At 52.8% G+C, this 18,565-nt stretch overlaps 1 protein-coding gene across 1 annotated transcript; it reads right to left on the bottom strand.

Annotated features, from left to right (window-relative positions):
• Positions 1-1,153: 1,153 nt before the first annotated feature.
• Positions 1,154-14,231, bottom strand: BARHL2 (BarH like homeobox 2). Its single transcript, XM_086936326.1, has 3 exons — positions 13,171-14,231; positions 8,469-8,694; positions 1,154-2,010 (listed from the first exon to the last, which is right to left on the bottom strand). Exons 1-3 carry the CDS (start codon positions 13,700-13,702, stop codon positions 1,710-1,712), a joined length of 1,059 nt encoding a protein of 352 aa, XP_086792452.1. The 5' UTR covers positions 13,703-14,231; the 3' UTR covers positions 1,154-1,709.
• Between the last annotated feature and the right edge of the window lie 4,334 nt (positions 14,232-18,565).

Raw genomic sequence — 18,565 nt, 5'->3', positions numbered from 1 at the left:
CGACGTGTTAGTCTTTCTCCAACTGCTTTAGTCAGTTGTTAAGAAGAAAGCATGCTTAGCCCCACGCACACTGAAGGGGGTATGCCTGTCCTGTGTACACAGTGTCTGCTCCTTGCACGTGCGTTGCGCCATCAGCTGGTGTTGGTTTCCCTGACTCGGGCGTGGCGGCCGGTGCACCGGTGCAGCAGTGGGGCTCTATCACACTTTAGTGCAGCACACCAAGGTGCTAATTAACGTCACTGTGTGCACGAATTACATGTGGAAACGTCCCCTCGCATGTATGTCACACAGAACGTGGAGCGCGGCGAGTCTCATCTCCCCGCCCGCTCTCGTCTGAGGTGTCTCGGAGTGACTCCCAACATGTGCCCCGCAGTGCCCGCTCCAAGCAGGGAGAGTGTGTGGGAGAGCGGCCGAGGGCCGCCGTCCCCCGCCGACCCCCACCCCCTTCCCTCGCTGTCTTTCTTGTTTATTGTTTCTTTGTTTTTCGCCTTCTCCTCCCCGCCCGGCTCATAATTGCTCACTCGAAGCCGCCTCCCGCTCGCTGTCTGTTGCTGTGAGCTTCTGGCCGGCTCCATAGCAGCTGCTAGGCCGGGCAGCGCGCACCCTCGGTTCCCAGACAGCCCACCCAGCCCTGCCAGCCCTCCACACCCCCGGCCGGCCCTTAAATATTCAAAGAAGGGAGAGGAGAGGACAGACAGCAGACGAGCGCTGCGCCCAGCCAGGCCTGGCCTCAGAATGGACGCCGGGCACCCAGGGCTCGGGTCACCGAGAGACAAGGGCAATAAAACCCGCAGCCCAGCCTGTCTTTGTCGAGATAAACTATTCAAAGTACCTTAACGAATTTAATGGCTGCAGGAGAACACCCCGCCCAGCCCCTCCCACAAACACCGTACACGCAAAACAGAATGGGAGAACTGAGAAGTGCACATCATTAAACTGTGTAAGATTCTTTTTTGCTTTTTGCAGCTGACAGGGATAATTGTTCCTTCTGTAATTGAACCATAATCTTTCAAAATGATCTTCAGCAAAATTAATTTACTTGGGTTCCAAGAATTTGTTAAAAAAAGATAAAATTTATTTTATTAAAATTTCAATCACAAAAAAAACCTATATTTCTCAACTAGGCATTTATTTTACTGAACCGGAAAAAAAAGAAATGTAAAGAAAAGTTTCAGTATTAACGTATATAAGAGAACTTTCTGGGGACGACATATAATAAATATGATATATCATTCGGCCTTCCCAAATCTAAATGTCTTTTTAGGTCGGGGCATGCCGCTTTCCAAGGAGGAAAAGGTCATGAGAAATCAGTGCAAAGTTCTCGGTTTTACCCTCGTGCCTTGGACTGGGGGGACAGTCTGTTCTCTGTGTTTATCTCCTCGCAGAGTCTCAAGGGTTCCCCGGTCCCGCGCTCGGTCTGTGGAGGAATTTCTGCAGCACGTCGAGGGTATCTCTTCTGGGGTAGACTCCGGCTGCAGCGCCTCGAGTCCGTGCTCTGAGTGAGGCGAAGTGTCCTGTTTGGAGGCGGCGAGAGACGGCTGCTCAGATTCAGTCCAGTTTCCTCTGGGCACCCCGTGATTTGTCCCGGTGCCGAATGACCACACCGGCCGGCAGCAGCTCCCGTGGAACGAGTCTTAGCTCCGTCCAGGGCTCCGGGCCCCGACTTTGCGTCAGTCTGTCCTGGTTGTGGCGTGTCTGGGGGTGCCCTCTCACCGGGGGTGCGGAGTGCCGGGGATGGGGTTCAGGGCAGGCTGTCCGCCGGGCCCCAGGCCATGGATGAGGACCCGCGGCACCAGGGGCCGCTGCAGCTGCGGGTGGGGGGCTGGGGGAGTCCGGTACATGCTGCTGTACATGGCTGCGGCCGCTGCCGCCGCCGTGGTGCTGTCCATGCTGCTCAGCAGGCTCGGGTGGTAGAAGTAGGGCGAGGGGAACATTCTCTGCAGGGCCGAGTAGTTGCCCGCCTCGGCCAGCAGCTCCAGGCCCACCGCCGTCTGCCGCTTCCACTTTGTCCTGGAGGAGAAGAGAACAAGGCTGGGTGAGTGTTCTGTGCACTGCCGAGGTCGCTCTGTGAGCACCATGAGAGCACAGGCATAAGCATGAGTATAGAACACGTGAACAAGATGTGAGCATAAGCATGAGTATACACTGCACATAACGAGCTCGAGGTGAGCACAGGCATAGAGAGAGCATAGAACACGTGAACAAGATGTGAGCATAAGCATGAGTATACACTGCACAGAACGAGCTCGCGGTGAGCACAGGCATAGAGAGAGCATAGAACAAGTGAACAAGATGTGAGCATAAGCATGAGTATACATTGCACCGAACGAGCTCGAGGTGAGCACAGGCATAGAGAGAGCATAGAACAAGTGAACAAGATGTGAGCATAAGCATGAGTATACACCGCACAGAACGAGCTCGAGGAGAGCACAGGCATAGAGAGAGCATAGAACAAGTGAACAAGATGTGAGCATAAGCATGAGTATACATTGCACCAAACGAGCTCGAGGTGAGCACAGGCATAGAGAGAGCATAGAACAAGTGAACAAGATGTGAGCATAAGCATAAGCATGAGTATACACCGCACAGAACGAGCTCGAGGTGAGCACAGGCATAGAGAGAGCATAGAACAAGTGAACAAGATGTGAGCATAAGCATGAGTATACATTGCACCAAACGAGCTCGAGGTGAGCACAGGCATAGAGAGAGCATAGAACAAGTGAACAAGAAGTGATTAGCACGAAGGAAAGCACAACAAAAGTGTATTTACATTGCTGGAATCAAAGTACGACCACTGAGATATATATATATATATATATATATATATATATATATATATATATATATATATATATATATATATATATATATATATATATATATATATATATATATATATATATATACATACATACATACATATATATATATATATATATATTATATGTGTGTGTGTGTACATCATGTCAGCACGAAGGTGAGCTCTAACTTATAAATACACTGCTGGGATCAACGTGTGATCAGAGCTAGATACACACTGCCAGGAAGGCCGTTTAGGCAGAACAGTGAGCACAAACATGGGTATGCACTGCAGGATCAACATATGAGCGCAAACATGTAAACACACTTTAAAGAACAGTTTGTGGGTACGAAGGTGTGATTAGCTAGTAACCAAGAGTGTGAGCACAGGATACTTTTTATTAGTTGCAGGGATCATGTGAGTGTGGGGCGAGCACAAGCACATGTATGTGCTCCTGAGATCATCATGTGAGCGTGAGGTGAACACAAGCACATGTATATGCTGCTGAGATCATCATGGAAGCGTGGGGCGAGCAAATGCATGTATATGCTGCTGAGTTTATAGTGTGAGTGTGGGGCAAGCACAAGCATGTATATGCTGCTGAGGTCATTGTACACGGCCCAGGAGCAACATGCAACCGTGAATATAGACTGCGGGGAAAGGAGTGGGCAGGAAACGACACTACGCCGTGCTCCGAGGGACGCGCCAAAAGAAAAATACAGATTCAAGAAAGATTCCAAAGACAGGGCTGGGAAGCGAGCAGGGAGCAGATGCTCACTGCGGGGATCGACACGTGAACACATGTCTATGGAAATATACTGCTGGGGCGACGTATAGGAAATAACCACAAACGTTTACATTGAGTGTTGACAAGGGCGATGCGGGGCCAAAGAAATGGAAGTAATGGAGGGACTGCGTGTACATAGGAAGGGAAGTACACACACGTGACACTATACACGGCTGGAAAGATCATTACAGTGTGGTACGGGCAAAGGAATATAGGCATATATATTATTAATATGCATTACACGAGATAGGAGGAGGAATGGCACTAAGGAGACAGTATGGGAAAAATGACATTTGTGCAAATACTGTTGACTGTATGGTGTGGATAAAAACTATACGGAGCTATAGGGATAAATGGTATAGGCACTTATTATAATAAACACCTCAGGGAATATGGCATTGAGAAATAACACAGGGACGTACATATAATGAGCAGTGGGAAGGATGTGGATTAAGAAATAATAATATAGATATACATTTACAAATACTGTAAGCTACGGGAATGAAGGGAGATGAGTGTGCACTGCCTGAATTTAGTATGGGGGGTGGGGGGGCACACGGACACATGTTGACAAACACTGGAGAGTAAGGAATGGTGCATACACTACATGAGAATGGTATGGCGACGAGGACAATCATATATTAATACACACTGCAGGGATACTGTATGGCGACGAGATACGAACATATATTCATATATACTCCGCAGGGGGCTGATATATGAAGGCGGGCTATACCAGCACATATCCGTGTACACAGGATGTGACGTGCTGTGACGAAGGGGATTCGTGTACACTCAATAGGATATGGTGTGGAAAGGGGAAAATGCACATACATTAATTTACACTGTGAGATGTGGTATGGGGAGGAGCAATCCAGACATTTACAACGCGCAGCACATATCTGGATAGTGCAAAAGAGTAATTTAGCAATTTACACCACGTGTAGTAAGGAACAGAAAGGGCGAGGAAAAACAAATATGAACATGAAATCGACAGAATAAAAAAAATGACATCGGTAAAAGGAAGGGAAGTTAATACAAATATCACTTTAGTGATCAAGTTATAAAATACAGGGGGTATGGCAGGAAGTGAATAGGACCTACAAGACAAAGACATATACCAGAAAAAGGTAGAATGTCTTAACCGCTGTTTGGGTGAATGCACCTCAGTGGACCCAGGCGGGGAAGGGCGGCACGGGGTGTACAAGCTGGTCGGGACAGACGGGTGGACAGGGGAAGGGGTCACTGGACAACAAACAGCAGCAAGGACCGGCCGGGGTACACCCATCCACATGAAGGCAGGGCAGCGCGAGGAACCGCTGTACACGGGCAGGAGAGACGTAAAACTGGGGGAGAGGGGCAGGTAAGTACATTCAGCCAATAACAAGGCCCGGGAGATGAAGAGCAGGGTACCCAAAACGGAGGAGTGGGTGACACGCAAATGCGCGGGCTCGCGGTCCATCCAGGCCGGTCTGTATGTGGCATCGATAGAAGAGTGGACGAGAATATGCTCGTTTTGGAGGCTCTTGTTATGAAAATTATACGGAAAACGTGGTAAAAGTGCGAGTAGACGCTGGTACAAGTGGAGATTAGAACGTTGAACTGGCGGCGGGAAGAAGGGTACGTGGGGAGCACTACAGGGGGAGGCCTGGGATGAGGAAGAGGGGCACGCGAGTGACGGGTCAGGGGCAGCCAGGGCATGCTGCGGCCGGGCACGTGGGTGCGGGAGAAACTGAAGTTCAACTCCGGCAGCAAGTGTGCGCAGACATGGCGGCGCGTCGAGGCGGGCAAGCTCTCAGGTGGGGCCTTGCGCCGGGCACAGGGCAGAGGGAAGGTCCGACCAGTACACGTGCACACTCATCACAGCGAGGCCCTCTGCGGCCTGCCCTCTCCAGGCACAGGGCCCAAGTTAGCAGACAAGGGTACCGGGCGCGCAGTGTGACCACCCTCTCTAAGTCCGCGTCACGTGGGGCTTCGGCTGCCCTTTCCTGCCACCACAGTCCCCGCAGTAGCTTCCCCCAATCCCACCTGCACCTGATTTTGTACTGTGAATCACCAGTACCCCTCAGTGTCACAGCAAGAAAGACTGCACCGAGAGGTTCTCTGCCTCATCGGAAGGCAGGATACATTTAAAGGTAGTACGTCACACTGGATGTAGGTATACATTGAGAGCATCACCGGAAGTTAGGATACACTGAAGAGTGTCTCACCGGAAGTTATAACGCAACGAAAGGTTTCGGAAATTCAAAGAAAGTTCTCGGCCTTAGTCTCACCGGTAGTAGAGACACAGTGAAAAGTTCTCAACTTCACCGGAAGTAAGGATACACCGAAAGGTGTTCAGTCACCGGAAGACGCTACTGGGAGGGGTAAATTAGGCACGAAGAACCTCAGTATCTGGCGCGGTTTGGACTCCAGGGGCCCGTCCAATAGGAGCACTCACGGCTCCAGGACAGGCCAGTGCTCGCCTGCTTTATTTGCTGTGTGTCCGCTTTACTAAGTCTATGAGCGGACAGAACTCTCCCCGCAAAAAACCACAAACACAGCACAGCGCGGTTGGATTGCATGCAAATGACACTAATGGTGTGCGACAGAATTAGGGTGGCTGCGACCGTCTGTAATGAGACAGAACGTGAAGGCGCGGCTGAGGGCGGGATGTGGCCTCTCAGGGGCCGCATGGCGGAGGAAGAGGCCGCCTGCCCCCGGACCCCGAGTCCGGAGCTCTGCGCAGAGGGCGCGATAACTGCGCACCGACCCTCTCCGCACCAGGAAAGGGCGAAAAGCAAAACCAAAAAGCCAGCCCTTCTAAATTGAATTATAAAGACGCTCCAAGAACACGGCGGCATAATGAGCTTGTGCAGGGACCTCTTCGGGGGACACAGGAAGAGCAGTCAGCCGCATCTCTAATCCGGGCTCGCGCATCATTTATTCATGTGTGTATATTCGCTCACACGCCTTTCCATAGACTCGATTAATTAGAGCCAGTTATATCTTTATGTAAGGTTTGTGGGCCTGGTTTCTGTGCATGTAAATATATTTTAATTGTGCCATGGGAGCTCACGCCTCAGAGACTGCCTGTTTAGAAGCTACGATTTTTTTTATACGACAGATGTGAATATTTTGTACATAATTTGTCGAAACGATGTATGAAGACGCTCTTTTTTTTACACAAATATCAGTATTAAATACTATCTTTGATCTATTTACATCGTTCATTTTTTTCACAGTTTTTTTTCCAAAACGTGTTTTGTGTGTTCCAAACTATGACGACCCCAAGAGGATGTGGCGTTAGGACTAGAGCTGCCGGCCTTAACGTCACTTCGATTGAAAGTCACGCGGGCGTTTCTCTTTCCGCTGACGCCATCATGGGCTCCTAGGGCTCTGCCAGGTGTGGGCCACAGCCCCGTCTCTGTGACCTTCTGAAAGGCGCGTGGCATCCTTTTTTTAGGGTCGTAACATTGCCTGCACCAGGGACCCCCGCTTTCACAAGCAGCATGTGCCTACCACACGGAAGATTTTATTTACAAGTCACTTTTGATATGGGAACAAGAGTCGTACCGGCTGCGCCAGGGGCTTGTACATAAGACGTTGTAACTTTACCAACGGGTCTCATCTGGAAGGCGCGCTCCATGCCGGTCCGTACCCGGGATTACTCTGCCCCGTTTGAGTGCACAGGTACTCCAGTGACGCATCCGTGGGTCATGCTCCACCACAGTATGTGGTGCACATATGTGCTCAGCCTCACGCATGTGTGCATGCGACATGTTTCAGTGCAAGCCCCAGCTCTCAAATTCGCTTCTCCTGCCCGTGTGTGAGCCAGCGGCCGGAATTGCCCGTGTGTGCCTGTCTCGAACACGCCACGTATGTTTGGGTGCGTGTGTGTGTCTGAAACGTAGTTAGTGTGTGTGAGTTCGTGTAGAGCACGTTGTGAGTACCTGTGTTTGTCAAGAAAGCCGAGGTCGGCGTGGAGCAATCCTATTTCGTGCGTCTATCGTATCGTCTGTTGGTAACGTGCGTTTTGTGGTGTAGGTGAGTGTATGTGTGTGTTTATCAGTGTGCTTGCCTTTGGGTGTTTGTCCTTGTTCGCTAATGTGTTTGCTGTGTGTGGCATTTTATGTTGGTGTGTTTTGGCGGAGTAGGTGAGTGTTTGTGGTGCGTTTGTGTTTCTCAGTGTGTCTGTCCTGGAGTGTTTGTATGTGTTTGTCATTGAGTGTTTTTATGTGTGTCTGTGCTCATGTGTTATTTTGCTTTCCTGTGCCTCCCTGTGTTTATGGTGTGTGTGATTCTCAGTGCGTCTGTCCTGGAGTGTTTGTCTGTGTGTGTATGTTCTTGTCTCTGTGTTTATGGTGTGTGTGATTCTCAGTGCGTCTGTCCTGGAGTGTGTGTCTGTGTTCATGTGTTTTGGTGCTTGCCTGTGCCTCTCTGCGAGCGGTTATGGTGTGTGTGATTCTCAGTGCGTCTGTCCTGGAGTGTTTTTATGTGTGTCTGTGCTCATGTGTTATTTTGCTTTCCCGTGCCTCTCTGTGTTTATGGTGTGTGTGATTCTCAGTGCGTCTGTCCTGGAGTGTTTGTCTGTGTGTGTATGTTCTTGTCTCTGTGTTTATGGTGTGTGATTCTCAGTGCGTCTGTCCTGGAGTGTGTGTCTGTGTTCATGTGTTTTGGTGCTTGCCTGTGCCTCTCTGTGAGCGGTTATGGTGTGTGTGATTCTCAGTGCGTCTGTCCTGGAGTGTTTGTCTGTGTGTGTATGTTCTTGTCTCTGTGTTTATGGTGTGTGTGATTCTCAGTGCGTCTGTCCTGGAGTGTGTGTCTGTGTTCATGTGTTGGTTTGCTTGCCCACTCCTCTCTTCTCGCTGCTCGCTGCGCGCGCACTGGGCTCCTCCTTACCTCCGGTTCTGGTACCAGGTCTTCACCTGGGTGTCGGTCAGGTTGAGGGCGGCGGCCAGGTCCATGCGGTCCTGCACGCTCAGGTACTTCTGGCGCTCGAAGCTGCGCTCCAGCTGGTTGAGCTGGTGGTCCGAGAAGGCGGTCCTGGCCTTGCGGGGCTTCTTGGCGCGCACCGGGGGGCTGTCCCGGCTGCTGGAGATCTCCCGGTCACCTTCTTCCTTTGTGCCTGCAGCAAAGAACGCACAGCTCCCGTTAGGCCGGCGCGAAGAACAAGGCAACAAGGCATGGCGCGGCGCACACTCACAGAGGCCCTTTGCGGTTTACATGGAGCAGCACCAATTATAAATATATATATATATATGTCGTCCCATCATTTTTACATTATAGCTAATATATGTATATATATATATATATATATATATATATATATATATATATATATATATATATATATATATATATATATATATATACACATATATGTATACACATATATATATATATATACACATATATATATATATATATATATATATATATATATATATATATATATATATATATATATATATATATATATATATATATATATATATATATTAGTATTTTGATTGAGTCAACCAGTAGCATTTTTTGATTAGTAGAATATTTCGAAACGTTCGACAAATCTTCCTTAAATGTTTCAACAATAAACAATTGTTTCCTTCATAGATTGTTTCTCTTCTCTTCAAAGTTTCGTATTCATTGTGAAGTTAGTCAAATGTCATTCAGGTTGGGACGGGGCATCCAAACGTTAAACATTCGATTAAAAGTGTGCAATGAAATGTGAAAGTGTGTGCAGAAAAATAAAGAGACGGATATCAATAAATTGTGGGGCAGTGTGGGAAGTTCAGGGGAATTGCTAAAATGCACTATGTAATGGATGTGTACAATATTGATTGTGCATCTGCACCCACATGAACAGAGATACTAATATATATGTATATATAAACACACACACACATACAGAGAGCTGTCTAGTGATAGATAGATAGATAGATAGATAGATAGATAGATAGATAGATAGATAGATAGATAGATAGATAGATAGATAGATAGATAGATAGATAGATAGATAGATGAGTACAGTAGGTATATTTTCGAACCCGCACGCAATAAGGCATTCCTCTACATAGATAGTTAACCCGAAAGAGGAGATAGGCTGATAAAATAAGACAGACGGACTGAGATGTATAGACTGACAGCCTGCAGACTCTAAGGGAAACAATAAACTAAATGCCTACATTCCCGCACAGAAGATGCCCGTTGTTTGCGTGAACGATACAAGGTTTTACGGATCAGACTCCTCTTTACCTGACGCTGTTTGTGATTTAATTTACCTCTGCATGTTATATTTCCTACTTTTCCCGCACGTCTGTTTTTTAAGAGTAAATACACCCGGCGCGGCTCTCCCCGGGGCAGATTGCCGGACGCCCCCGATCCCCCCACCGAGGGCCGGCCAGCGCGGGCCCAGCCCTCCGAGGGACGGCCGCGGAGCTCGCCCGGTGACAGCGCTGCTGTTTCCGACTCTATTTGTCAAGGTGGTGTTTTTCGCTGAAATGCGGCGCGATCGATGTGTCAGTCCGTCTCCGCGGTGGCAGTCCTCGCAGCTGCCTTGATCCTCCCTGCAGGAAGAGCCATAATCTCTCTAATTGCCCCACTGGGAAGGGCGGCGAGCGCTCATCCGCGCCGGGCTCGGCAGCTGCTGCCTGGGCCGCTCCGAGGACCGGTTCATCGCCAGCCGCTGCTTTCTGCGGCTGCTGGGCCCTGCAGGGCGGCTGTGCCACACCGACTCTCATTGGCCGGACCCGAGCTTCTCCCCATTTTAACATTCACCCATCTGCGGTTCGCTGCTTTAGAAAAGATGCTCCGTACAGTTTTGTGTTGTTTTTGTTAATACAATTAATGTCTTTAATTAAATAAACAGATACCCTAGCATCATGTTAAACAAATAAAAAACAAATACACATGGGTCGCGCACAATGTGCGTTTATCACAGCATTAAAGCAATGCTGCATTTTCATGTAAAAGGTCTCTCTTCAGTGTTCTCTAGTATTGAAGGACAGGTATGTGACAAACCCTCCGGCGTGGGTCGTTTTTTTTTTTTATTTTGGATCTAGCGAGAATCAATGACAGGAATCTCTGCATTTTGCACAGCTGAACGCTCGCAAACCTATCGTGCGATTCAGAAGTGCGAGTGGAGCGATCCCAAAAATGAACGCAGCGCACGAAGTAATCAAATAGTTTCTGGGCTGGATCAAGTGATAGGGTTCGGTCCCAGAGGTCTGTTTACATTATAATTAATACACAAACTAAAGGCGTGCCCAGAAAGGCCACAGAGCCACCGTGCTGTGGGCAGCGCCCCCAACCCCCGCGCAGCCGGAGCCGGGCGTGAGCCTGGGCCTCGGGGCGAGCTCTCGGCCCGGGATGCGCTCACTGGAGACTGGCACTGTCCCGGGCAGGAGGTGCCACTGTGGGCCATTCCCGGGCAGTGCTTTCCGTTGATAATAGTTGGAAGCTACTTTGATCCCTCCATGATGATCGTCCACGACCACTTGGGACAGTTTTAAACAAACCCCACACCCTCCGCAGGGCTTCAGACGGCGCCGCAGCGGAGGGCCCAGGTAGGGACGGAGGTGTCGAAATGAGGCCTGGGAGGGCAGAAAGAGAAGGAGGCGCCTAGGTGCCGTCGGGAGTATTGGTTTAGAGAGTTCCCCGTGTCAGGCGGTGGCCAGTATGGTTGTGTACGGGCCCTGCTGGAGACGAGAGGCCTCGGCCTCTCCGGGAGTCTCCGGAGGGTAGGGGGGCAGTCAGAGTGCTCTGTTAGACAGGAGAGGCCTCCAGCGTCTCTGGAGTGTCAAGGGGTAGGCAGAGATGCCTCGGTGTCTCCGCAGCGGGGTTTAGGGGAGCTCTGTTTGCTTCTCTGCCCGAGGAGAGGCGCTCGCATCTCCAGGGGGTGGGATAAGTATTATGGCTTCAGTAGGGTCAGCAGAGGTAAGCCCCTCGCTTATCTCACTGGATCACACAATCCTCCAGTCTTTCCGTGCCTATGAGAAGCCCTGGTACGTGCTGCTGCCCCGAGACGGAGCTCTCTGTCCCGCACACCGGGCATGATCCATCCGGCGAGTCTTACCAGTGACTGGGCCCTGGGACAGCTTCTTGTGGCTGCAGCCGGAGGGAGGCCCCGGGCCGCTTCAGGTCACAAGAGGCTGTCTCTCGGACCAGGCCCCGGGTGGCTGCCTTGGGTTCCTACCACAGGGGCTCCCCCTGCCTGTCACAGGCCACAATCGGAGCTTTGCCCCACGTGGGCCTTTTTTCTCTGAAATCATCTGATTGCTAGAACTTTGCAGCCAGGAGTTACCAGAGACATGTCCTGCCTGGAACAGGCCCACACTCATTTTTAACAGGGTGGGGATAGCTTCCTCGGATCCCATGGGGACATCCATGTCTTAAGGTGACCCAGGGATACCCCCAGTAATGTGCCTGCTGTCAGTGGAGACCGTGCCTGTCTGCAAGGGCCCCAGATGGCTCACTGTGGTCTCTGTGAGGTGCAACAGCTCTCTGCCTGCAGAGGCCCGTGACCTCCTACCCCTCTAAGGGGCCCTTGTGGCTCTCCTTGTATGAAGAGTAACCTCGGCAGCTTCCCCCGGGGTCCTGGGCAGCTGCTGGGGCCTCATTTCCTGAAGAGGCACGTGCTGCTGCTTCCTGTCAATCCAGAAATCTCCCAAATCTCTTTGTATGAAGAGTACCTCGGACACTCTCCACCTGTCCCCTCCCTGTACGAAGAGTAACCTTGGACACTCTCTCCCCGTCCCTCTGCCAGCCTCTCGCTGACCTCCATGTACGAAGAGTAACCTCGGACACTCTCTCCCCGTCCCTCTGCCAGCCTCTCGCTGACCTCCATGTACGAAGAGTAACCTCGGACACTCTCCATCTGTCCCCTCCCTGTACGAAGAGTAACCTCGGAAAGCTCTCTCCCTGTCCCCTTCCTGTGTGAAGTGTAACCTCGGACACTCTCTACCTGTCCCCTCCCTGTACGAAGAGTAACCTCGGAAAGCTCTCTCCCTGTCCCCTTCCTGTGTGAAGAGTAACCTCGGCCACTCTCTCCCTGTCCCTCTGCCAGCCTCTCGCTGACCTCCCTGTATGAAGAGTAACCTGGACTGCTTTCTTCCTGTCCCCTTCCTGTGTGAAGTGTAACCTCGAGCAGCTCTCTGTGGCTTCCTATTGTGCTCCAGAGGTTGTCTCTGCCGGAAGATAGTCCCGGGTCAGTTCCCAGAGGTTCCCACGCGCTCTCTCTGTCTGAAGAGGGCTGTATGACAGCTCCGGGCTGGTTCCTAGGGGTCTCATAACCCCCCCCCCCCCCCCCTCCCCGAAGAGGCCATCAAGTGAACTCCCTGTGGTTTTCTGGCATCTTTAGAATCTGTTCCTGGCTGAAAAGAGGTCTGGGCCACTCATTGCACATTACCCAGGCCCCAAGCCTGTCTCGGTGCCTCTCTGTGGTCGCCCTCTCTGTCTGAAGAGGGCCCGGGATAGCCCCCTGATGGTCACATGCTCACTGTTCGAGGAGGACCCTTTGACGGCCCCCGGTTCCCCCACCACCCCCACCACCCCTTCGGTAGCAGGCTGCGGCCGGCTCGGGGCCCCGCTCGCCTCAGGTACTCACCGTGGCCTTTCAGGTCCATGTGCGCCTCCTCGCGCGCGCGCTCCATCTTGCTCTTGGCCTCCTGCATGTCTTGCTCCAGCTTGGGCCGGTAGGCCTCGCCGGCCCCTTCCGCCTTCGGGGTGTGCTGGTGCGGCGGGGAGGGCACGCTGGTACTGTAGGGGGCACAGGCCGCCAGCGGCTTACTGTCGCCCAGAATGTCCTTGATGAGGAAGGACGAGGTGGACGTCCTGGCGCCGGCCCCGGCGAGGCCCAGGGGGGAGGGTTGCTGGCAGAGGTGCGGGTGGTGCTGGCCGTGGTGCTGGTGGTGCGGGTGCTCCTGCCCCAAACAGTGCTGCTCGGGCTCTAATGTGACGGAGATGGGCGAGGAAGGGGCACTGCCCACAGTGTCAATGTCCGAGCAGGGCGGCGAGAGGGGGGTCTGGACGCGAAATTCCCCCACCAGAGTTCGCTCACATGGCCGGTAGTCGGTGCCAGGGCTGGCCCCGGAAAGGATGGTGTCTATGCCGAAACTCGAGGCGCTGGAGGCTTCCATGGCAGCGCTGCGTGGACGCCTTAGGTGCAGCTCCTCATGCCGGGCCTCGGTGCGCAGGGAAACACTGGCACCTGGACGCGCAGGTCAGGCGCAAACTGCTGCAAAGCTGTACAATTCCCTGAAGGCAACAGTGGAGAGCAAAGCTCCGTGCGGTCACAGATGGAGTGAGTTCCTTGAAGACACCTCGGGCTGCGCAGAGCTAGGCGCAGACACACGTGAGAGCGCAACTTTCGGCGCAGATGCCTGCAAGGATGGACGATATCCCCGCAGGTGCGCCTGGAGTCGAGAACACTGGAGGGCGCAGATCTCTGTGCAGACACCTGTCAGTTGGTAGGGCTCAGCACAGACACCCGGAAGAAACCTCGGCCCCCCTGGGGTGCAGGTGCCCTGGGGGCTGCAGGAGCCGTGAGTGACCGGAGGTGCAGGTCCTGTTGATGCCTGAGGCTCCGGCTTTCACTGAGGCTCCTCCTGGCTCCGGCTGAACTTTGTTTGAAAGTTGGATGCGCTGCGGGAGCTGAAGGGACGGACTCCGGCCTCTGCTTGCGCTGATCCGCTTCTCAGCCTCCGCCTCCCCCGCACCGACTCCAGTCCCCGCCGCCCGTGACGTCACCTGGGACAGGCCGACCCCGGCCCCGCAGCCCAGCCCCGCGCGCGCCCACTGCTCCTCTGTGCGCCAATTGGTGCCCAGGTGCGTGGAGTCGGTGACGAACCGAGCCAGCAGCCAATCACCGGCCGCCCATCACCTCGCTGACACGGAGCCGCTACTGAGCAGGGCTGCTCTCTTTTTGGTCGGTCGTGTGGGCATCTTATCTTAAAATTCTATAGGAACCATTAGCACCGGGAAGCAGCAGAAATTGAAAAAAACAATAATTTAAAAAACGAAAGGTGAAAAAGGTTTGCATGCAGAAATGAAAAAAGAATGACTGAAAAATAACAAATAAACAGGAAAAAAAAAAGAAAGGATTGATAAAAATGAAGAAATAGAACGAAAAGCGGGAGAAGAGAAATATATGCGAAGAATGAAACATACACATCGCCAGAAAAGACTCACAAGGAGAAGGAAGAAAAGCGAGGGCTAAAAAGCTGAAAGCCACCGAAAGCGCCAGGAAGAAAGAAGCAGATGAAAAGGACAGTAAACAAAGGGAGCGGCAAATAGCAGTGTGTGGGTCTTTCGAAAGATCCACTGTATTTCAGTCTGACGGAGGCCCGGCGTGTAAGAATGTCAGTCTGAGAGCGACGGCTTCTCCGCAGCCACATGCACTTGTTAATGAACTGTTGTAGCAAAGACGATGGCTCTGGGCGCTGCTATAAAAAGGAATACGCACTCCCAGATAATGCTTAGCTTGGCTCGCTGTCTCAGTAAGAGTTTTAACATCATTCTTTCGCCTCGCAGATCCACGCCCCGAAGTTCAAAGAAAATGATCTACGGAAGAGCGAGACAATTACAATGCACTTGACAAATATATCTTCATTGAATAATCAGCTTTAACGTGCAAACGTACATACACAGACACACGCATGCACATACAGATATATACTAACACATATGTACACATATATGAGCATAAACTCAGAGACAGATATATTGTGAACTGCGCGCTGCAGCGGGAACGCGCCAAAGACACTCCTGGAAGTGTAGCGCTCATATGAACAAGGCTAGGTCTCTTGGCGGCACACTGAAGTGAAAGATTTCTCACTCAAACTCCCACTCAGGCCTGCTGGGTGCCGTGTCCAGCGGTAACTGGAAACAACAATCAGAACAATAATAATGATTTTAGACAGCGCCTCATATTGCATTTTGTGTACATAACATGTGACTCAATACCCAGGGTATTGGTGCTCGGCTTCTCAGGCGCTGGAAGGACGTGGACTTTGTGTCTTTAGCTCGGGGAGTGCGGGGCGATCTCGGCGCTGGAGGAGGCTGAGCCAGCTTTGCCCTGGAGGGGTGAGTGGTCTTGGATGCGTAGAGGGTGCCGAGTGCCCTCTGATCCGGAGTGGCGGCTGGTCGTGGCTCGAGCTGAGGGATTGTGTAACCTCGGCTCGGGAGGGGTGGGCGATTGTAACCTCGGCTCGGGAGGGGTGGGCGATTGTAACCTCGGCTCGGGAGGGGTGGGCGATAGGGACCTCGGCCCTTGAGGAATAAGTGACCCAGGCTGGGGCGCATGGCATTGTGTGGCCTCCGCACTCAAGAAGTGTGTCATCTTGGCTGGGGCAGAGGTAATGAGTGACCTTTGATCTGAATAGGTGAGTGCGGACAGAGGGACACTGAATGCCTTGCTCTGAAGGAGTGAGTGCCCTTGGCTGGTATGGGGTGTGCTGAGTGACAAAGGGCTGGGGAAGAGGTGCACTGAGCTACCCTAGCTCTAAATGAGTGAGTGCCGTAGTCTGGGACACGGGGTACAGAGTGACGTAGAGGTGAGTGCTCTTGGCTTGGCTGGGTGACCCTTACTCTGAGGGGGGGGGGGGGGGTAAGCCAGCCATCTTAGCTGGGGCAGAGGTGCACTGAGTGACCCTACCCTAGTCCCAGCCTTAGGCTGGGACTAGGGGTACTGAGTATCGAAGGGGTGAGTTCTCTCGGCTGGGGTAGGTGACTGAGTGGCCGTTGCTCGGAAGGGATGAGCGCCCTTGGCTGCCTCAGACGGTGCCGCGTGGTCTCGGCGCGGGAGGGGGCGCTCTCCGCAGCCCGCACCGCGCGGTGCCGGCCCCGCCCCCGCCGCTGTCTCTTGTTGAATGTCAGGGTAATGGGAAGTGCCAGTGACAAGCCGGCGTATTACTCCTGATTAAGTGCCGTGTTCAACCTAATTAGCAGAGTAATTATAAGGTGCTAATGAATGATTCAAAGTTCTCGGAGTTCTATTTTACTTGGAATTACCATTTTAAGACCCCATGAATCTGTGGCAAACCTGCCCCACTCGCAGACACGTCACCCGGCTGGAGAAATATGTCAGTTCATATGTTGGCACTTAAGGGCTCCCATCTTATAATTGGTTACTTTTAATATATCTGCGAGAAAACCGTATGGCGAATGACATGGAAACGGCATTTAAAAAACACACACTCAAAAAAACACATAAACTTCTTGAAGCATGGAAGCGCCTGCTGCAAACACAGATTCATCAGAGGGGCAATGCTGCACCCTACTGCACGAGGGCTGCGCCATGCGGCGCACAGAGGGACGAAGGCGCAGCCGGCAGGTGCAGGGGCACACCGTGCTCCATGGGGGGCAGGGTGCTGTAACTAGCGATGCCCACTGCAAGTGAGGATCAGGTAGGCGCCCTGCTGTGCGAGTGGGGTCGGGAGCAGCTTGCTGCAAGAAAGGGCCCGGTGTGCAGTGTGCTGCCCGCGAGGGGCTGGAGTGCAGTGTCCTGTACGGGAGGGCTTGGAGTGCAGCGTCCCCCATGGGAGGGGCTGGGAGCAGCGCGTTACATGAGAGGGCTCGGTGTGCAGTATGCTGCACGCGAGGGGCTGGAGTGCAGTGTGCTGTATGAGAGGGCCCGGAGTGCAGTCTGCTGCATGCCAGGGGCTAGAATACAGTATGCTGTATGTGATGGATTGGAGTGCAGTGTGCTGCATGCAAGGGGCAGTGTGCTGTATGAGAGGGCATGGGGTGCATTGTGCTATATGAGAAGGCCCGGAGTGCAGTGTACTACATGAGAGAGGCTGGGTTGAGCATGCTGCGTGAGAGCGCCCGGGGTGCAGCGTGCTGCATAAGAGGTACTAGGTGCAGCATGCTGCGTGAGAGCGCCCGGGGTGCAGTGTGCTGTATGAGAGGGCCCAGAGTGAAATGTGCTCGATAAGAGGGGCTGGATGCAGCATGCTGCACGAGAGGACCCAGAGTGCAGTGTGCTGCATGAGAGAGGCTGGGTGGAGCATGCTGCGCGAGAGGGCCCAGAGTGCAGTGTGTTGCATGAGAGTGCCCGGTGTACAGCATGCTATTTAAGAGGGCCCAGTGCACTGTGCTGTATGAGGGCCTGGAGTGCAGTGCGCTGCATGAGAGTGCATGGAGTGCAGAGTCAGGCACGGCCCGTGCCAGGCGTTATACTGGGGCGGTGACGTCAGGCAGGGGAGGGACAGGGTGGGGGGTTGTAAAATGCGGGATAATGACCATTAGATGTAAGTACCGGAAAAAAACGAATTTCGTTGCCCACGCTGCATCGCCAAATGTGATGCAGCATGGGCAACACATTCGTTTTTTTGGTACTTACCTCTAATGGTCCATATTTCACATTATACAACCCCCCACCCTGGCCCTCCCCTGCCTGACATCACCGCCCCAGTATAACGCCCGGCACCGGCGTGCCTGTGCAGAGTGCTGCATGTGAGGGCCCGCATTGCAGTGTGCTGCGTGTGAGGGCCTCGAGTGCAGAGTGCTGCGTGTGAGGGCCAGGAGTGCAGAGTGCTGCGTGTGAGAGTCCGGAGTGCAGAGTGCTGCATGTGAGGGCCCGCATTGCAGTGTGCTGCGTGTGAGGGCCTCGAGTGCAGAGTGCTGCATGTGAGGGCCTGGAGTGCAGAGTGCTGCGTGTGAGGGCCCGGAGTGCAGTGTGCTGCGTGTGAGGGCCCGGAGTGCAGTGTGCTGCGTGTGATGGCCTGGAGTGCAGTGTGCTGTGTGTGAGGGCCCGGAGTTCAGTGAGCTGCGTGTGAGGGCCTGGAGTACAGAGTGCTGCGTGTGAGGGCCCGGAGTGCAGTGTGCTGCGTGTGAGGGCCTGGAGTGCAGAGTGCTGCGTGTGAGGGCCTGGAGTGCAGTGTGCTGCGTGTGAGGGCCCGGAGTGCAGTGTGCTGTGTGTGAGGGCCTGGAGTGCAGTGTGCCACATGTGAGGGAGACAGGAGTGCAGAGTGCTGCGTGTGAGGGCCTAGAGTGCAGAG

This window comes from Lissotriton vulgaris, chromosome 1_1 (genome assembly GCF_964263255.1).
Source record: "Lissotriton vulgaris chromosome 1_1, aLisVul1.2, whole genome shotgun sequence".
Taxonomy (NCBI): domain Eukaryota; kingdom Metazoa; phylum Chordata; class Amphibia; order Caudata; family Salamandridae; genus Lissotriton; species Lissotriton vulgaris.
This window is presented reverse-complemented; position numbering and strand designations above follow the sequence as displayed.

What these genes read in the sequence shown, in the direction of transcription:
- BARHL2 (XM_086936326.1), bottom strand. Translation starts at nt 13,702, where the DNA reads ATGGAAGCCTCCAGCGCCTCGAGTTTCGGCATAGACACCATCCTTTCC. An exon ending in CATGGACCTGAAAGGCCACG is followed by an intron (nt 8,695 to 13,170) that starts GTGAGTACCTGA and finishes TCTTTGCTGCAG; the next exon opens with GCACAAAGGAAGAAGGTGAC. An exon ending in ACCTGGTACCAGAACCGGAG is followed by an intron (nt 2,011 to 8,468) that starts GTAAGGAGGAGC and finishes CTTCTCCTCCAG; the next exon opens with GACAAAGTGGAAGCGGCAGA.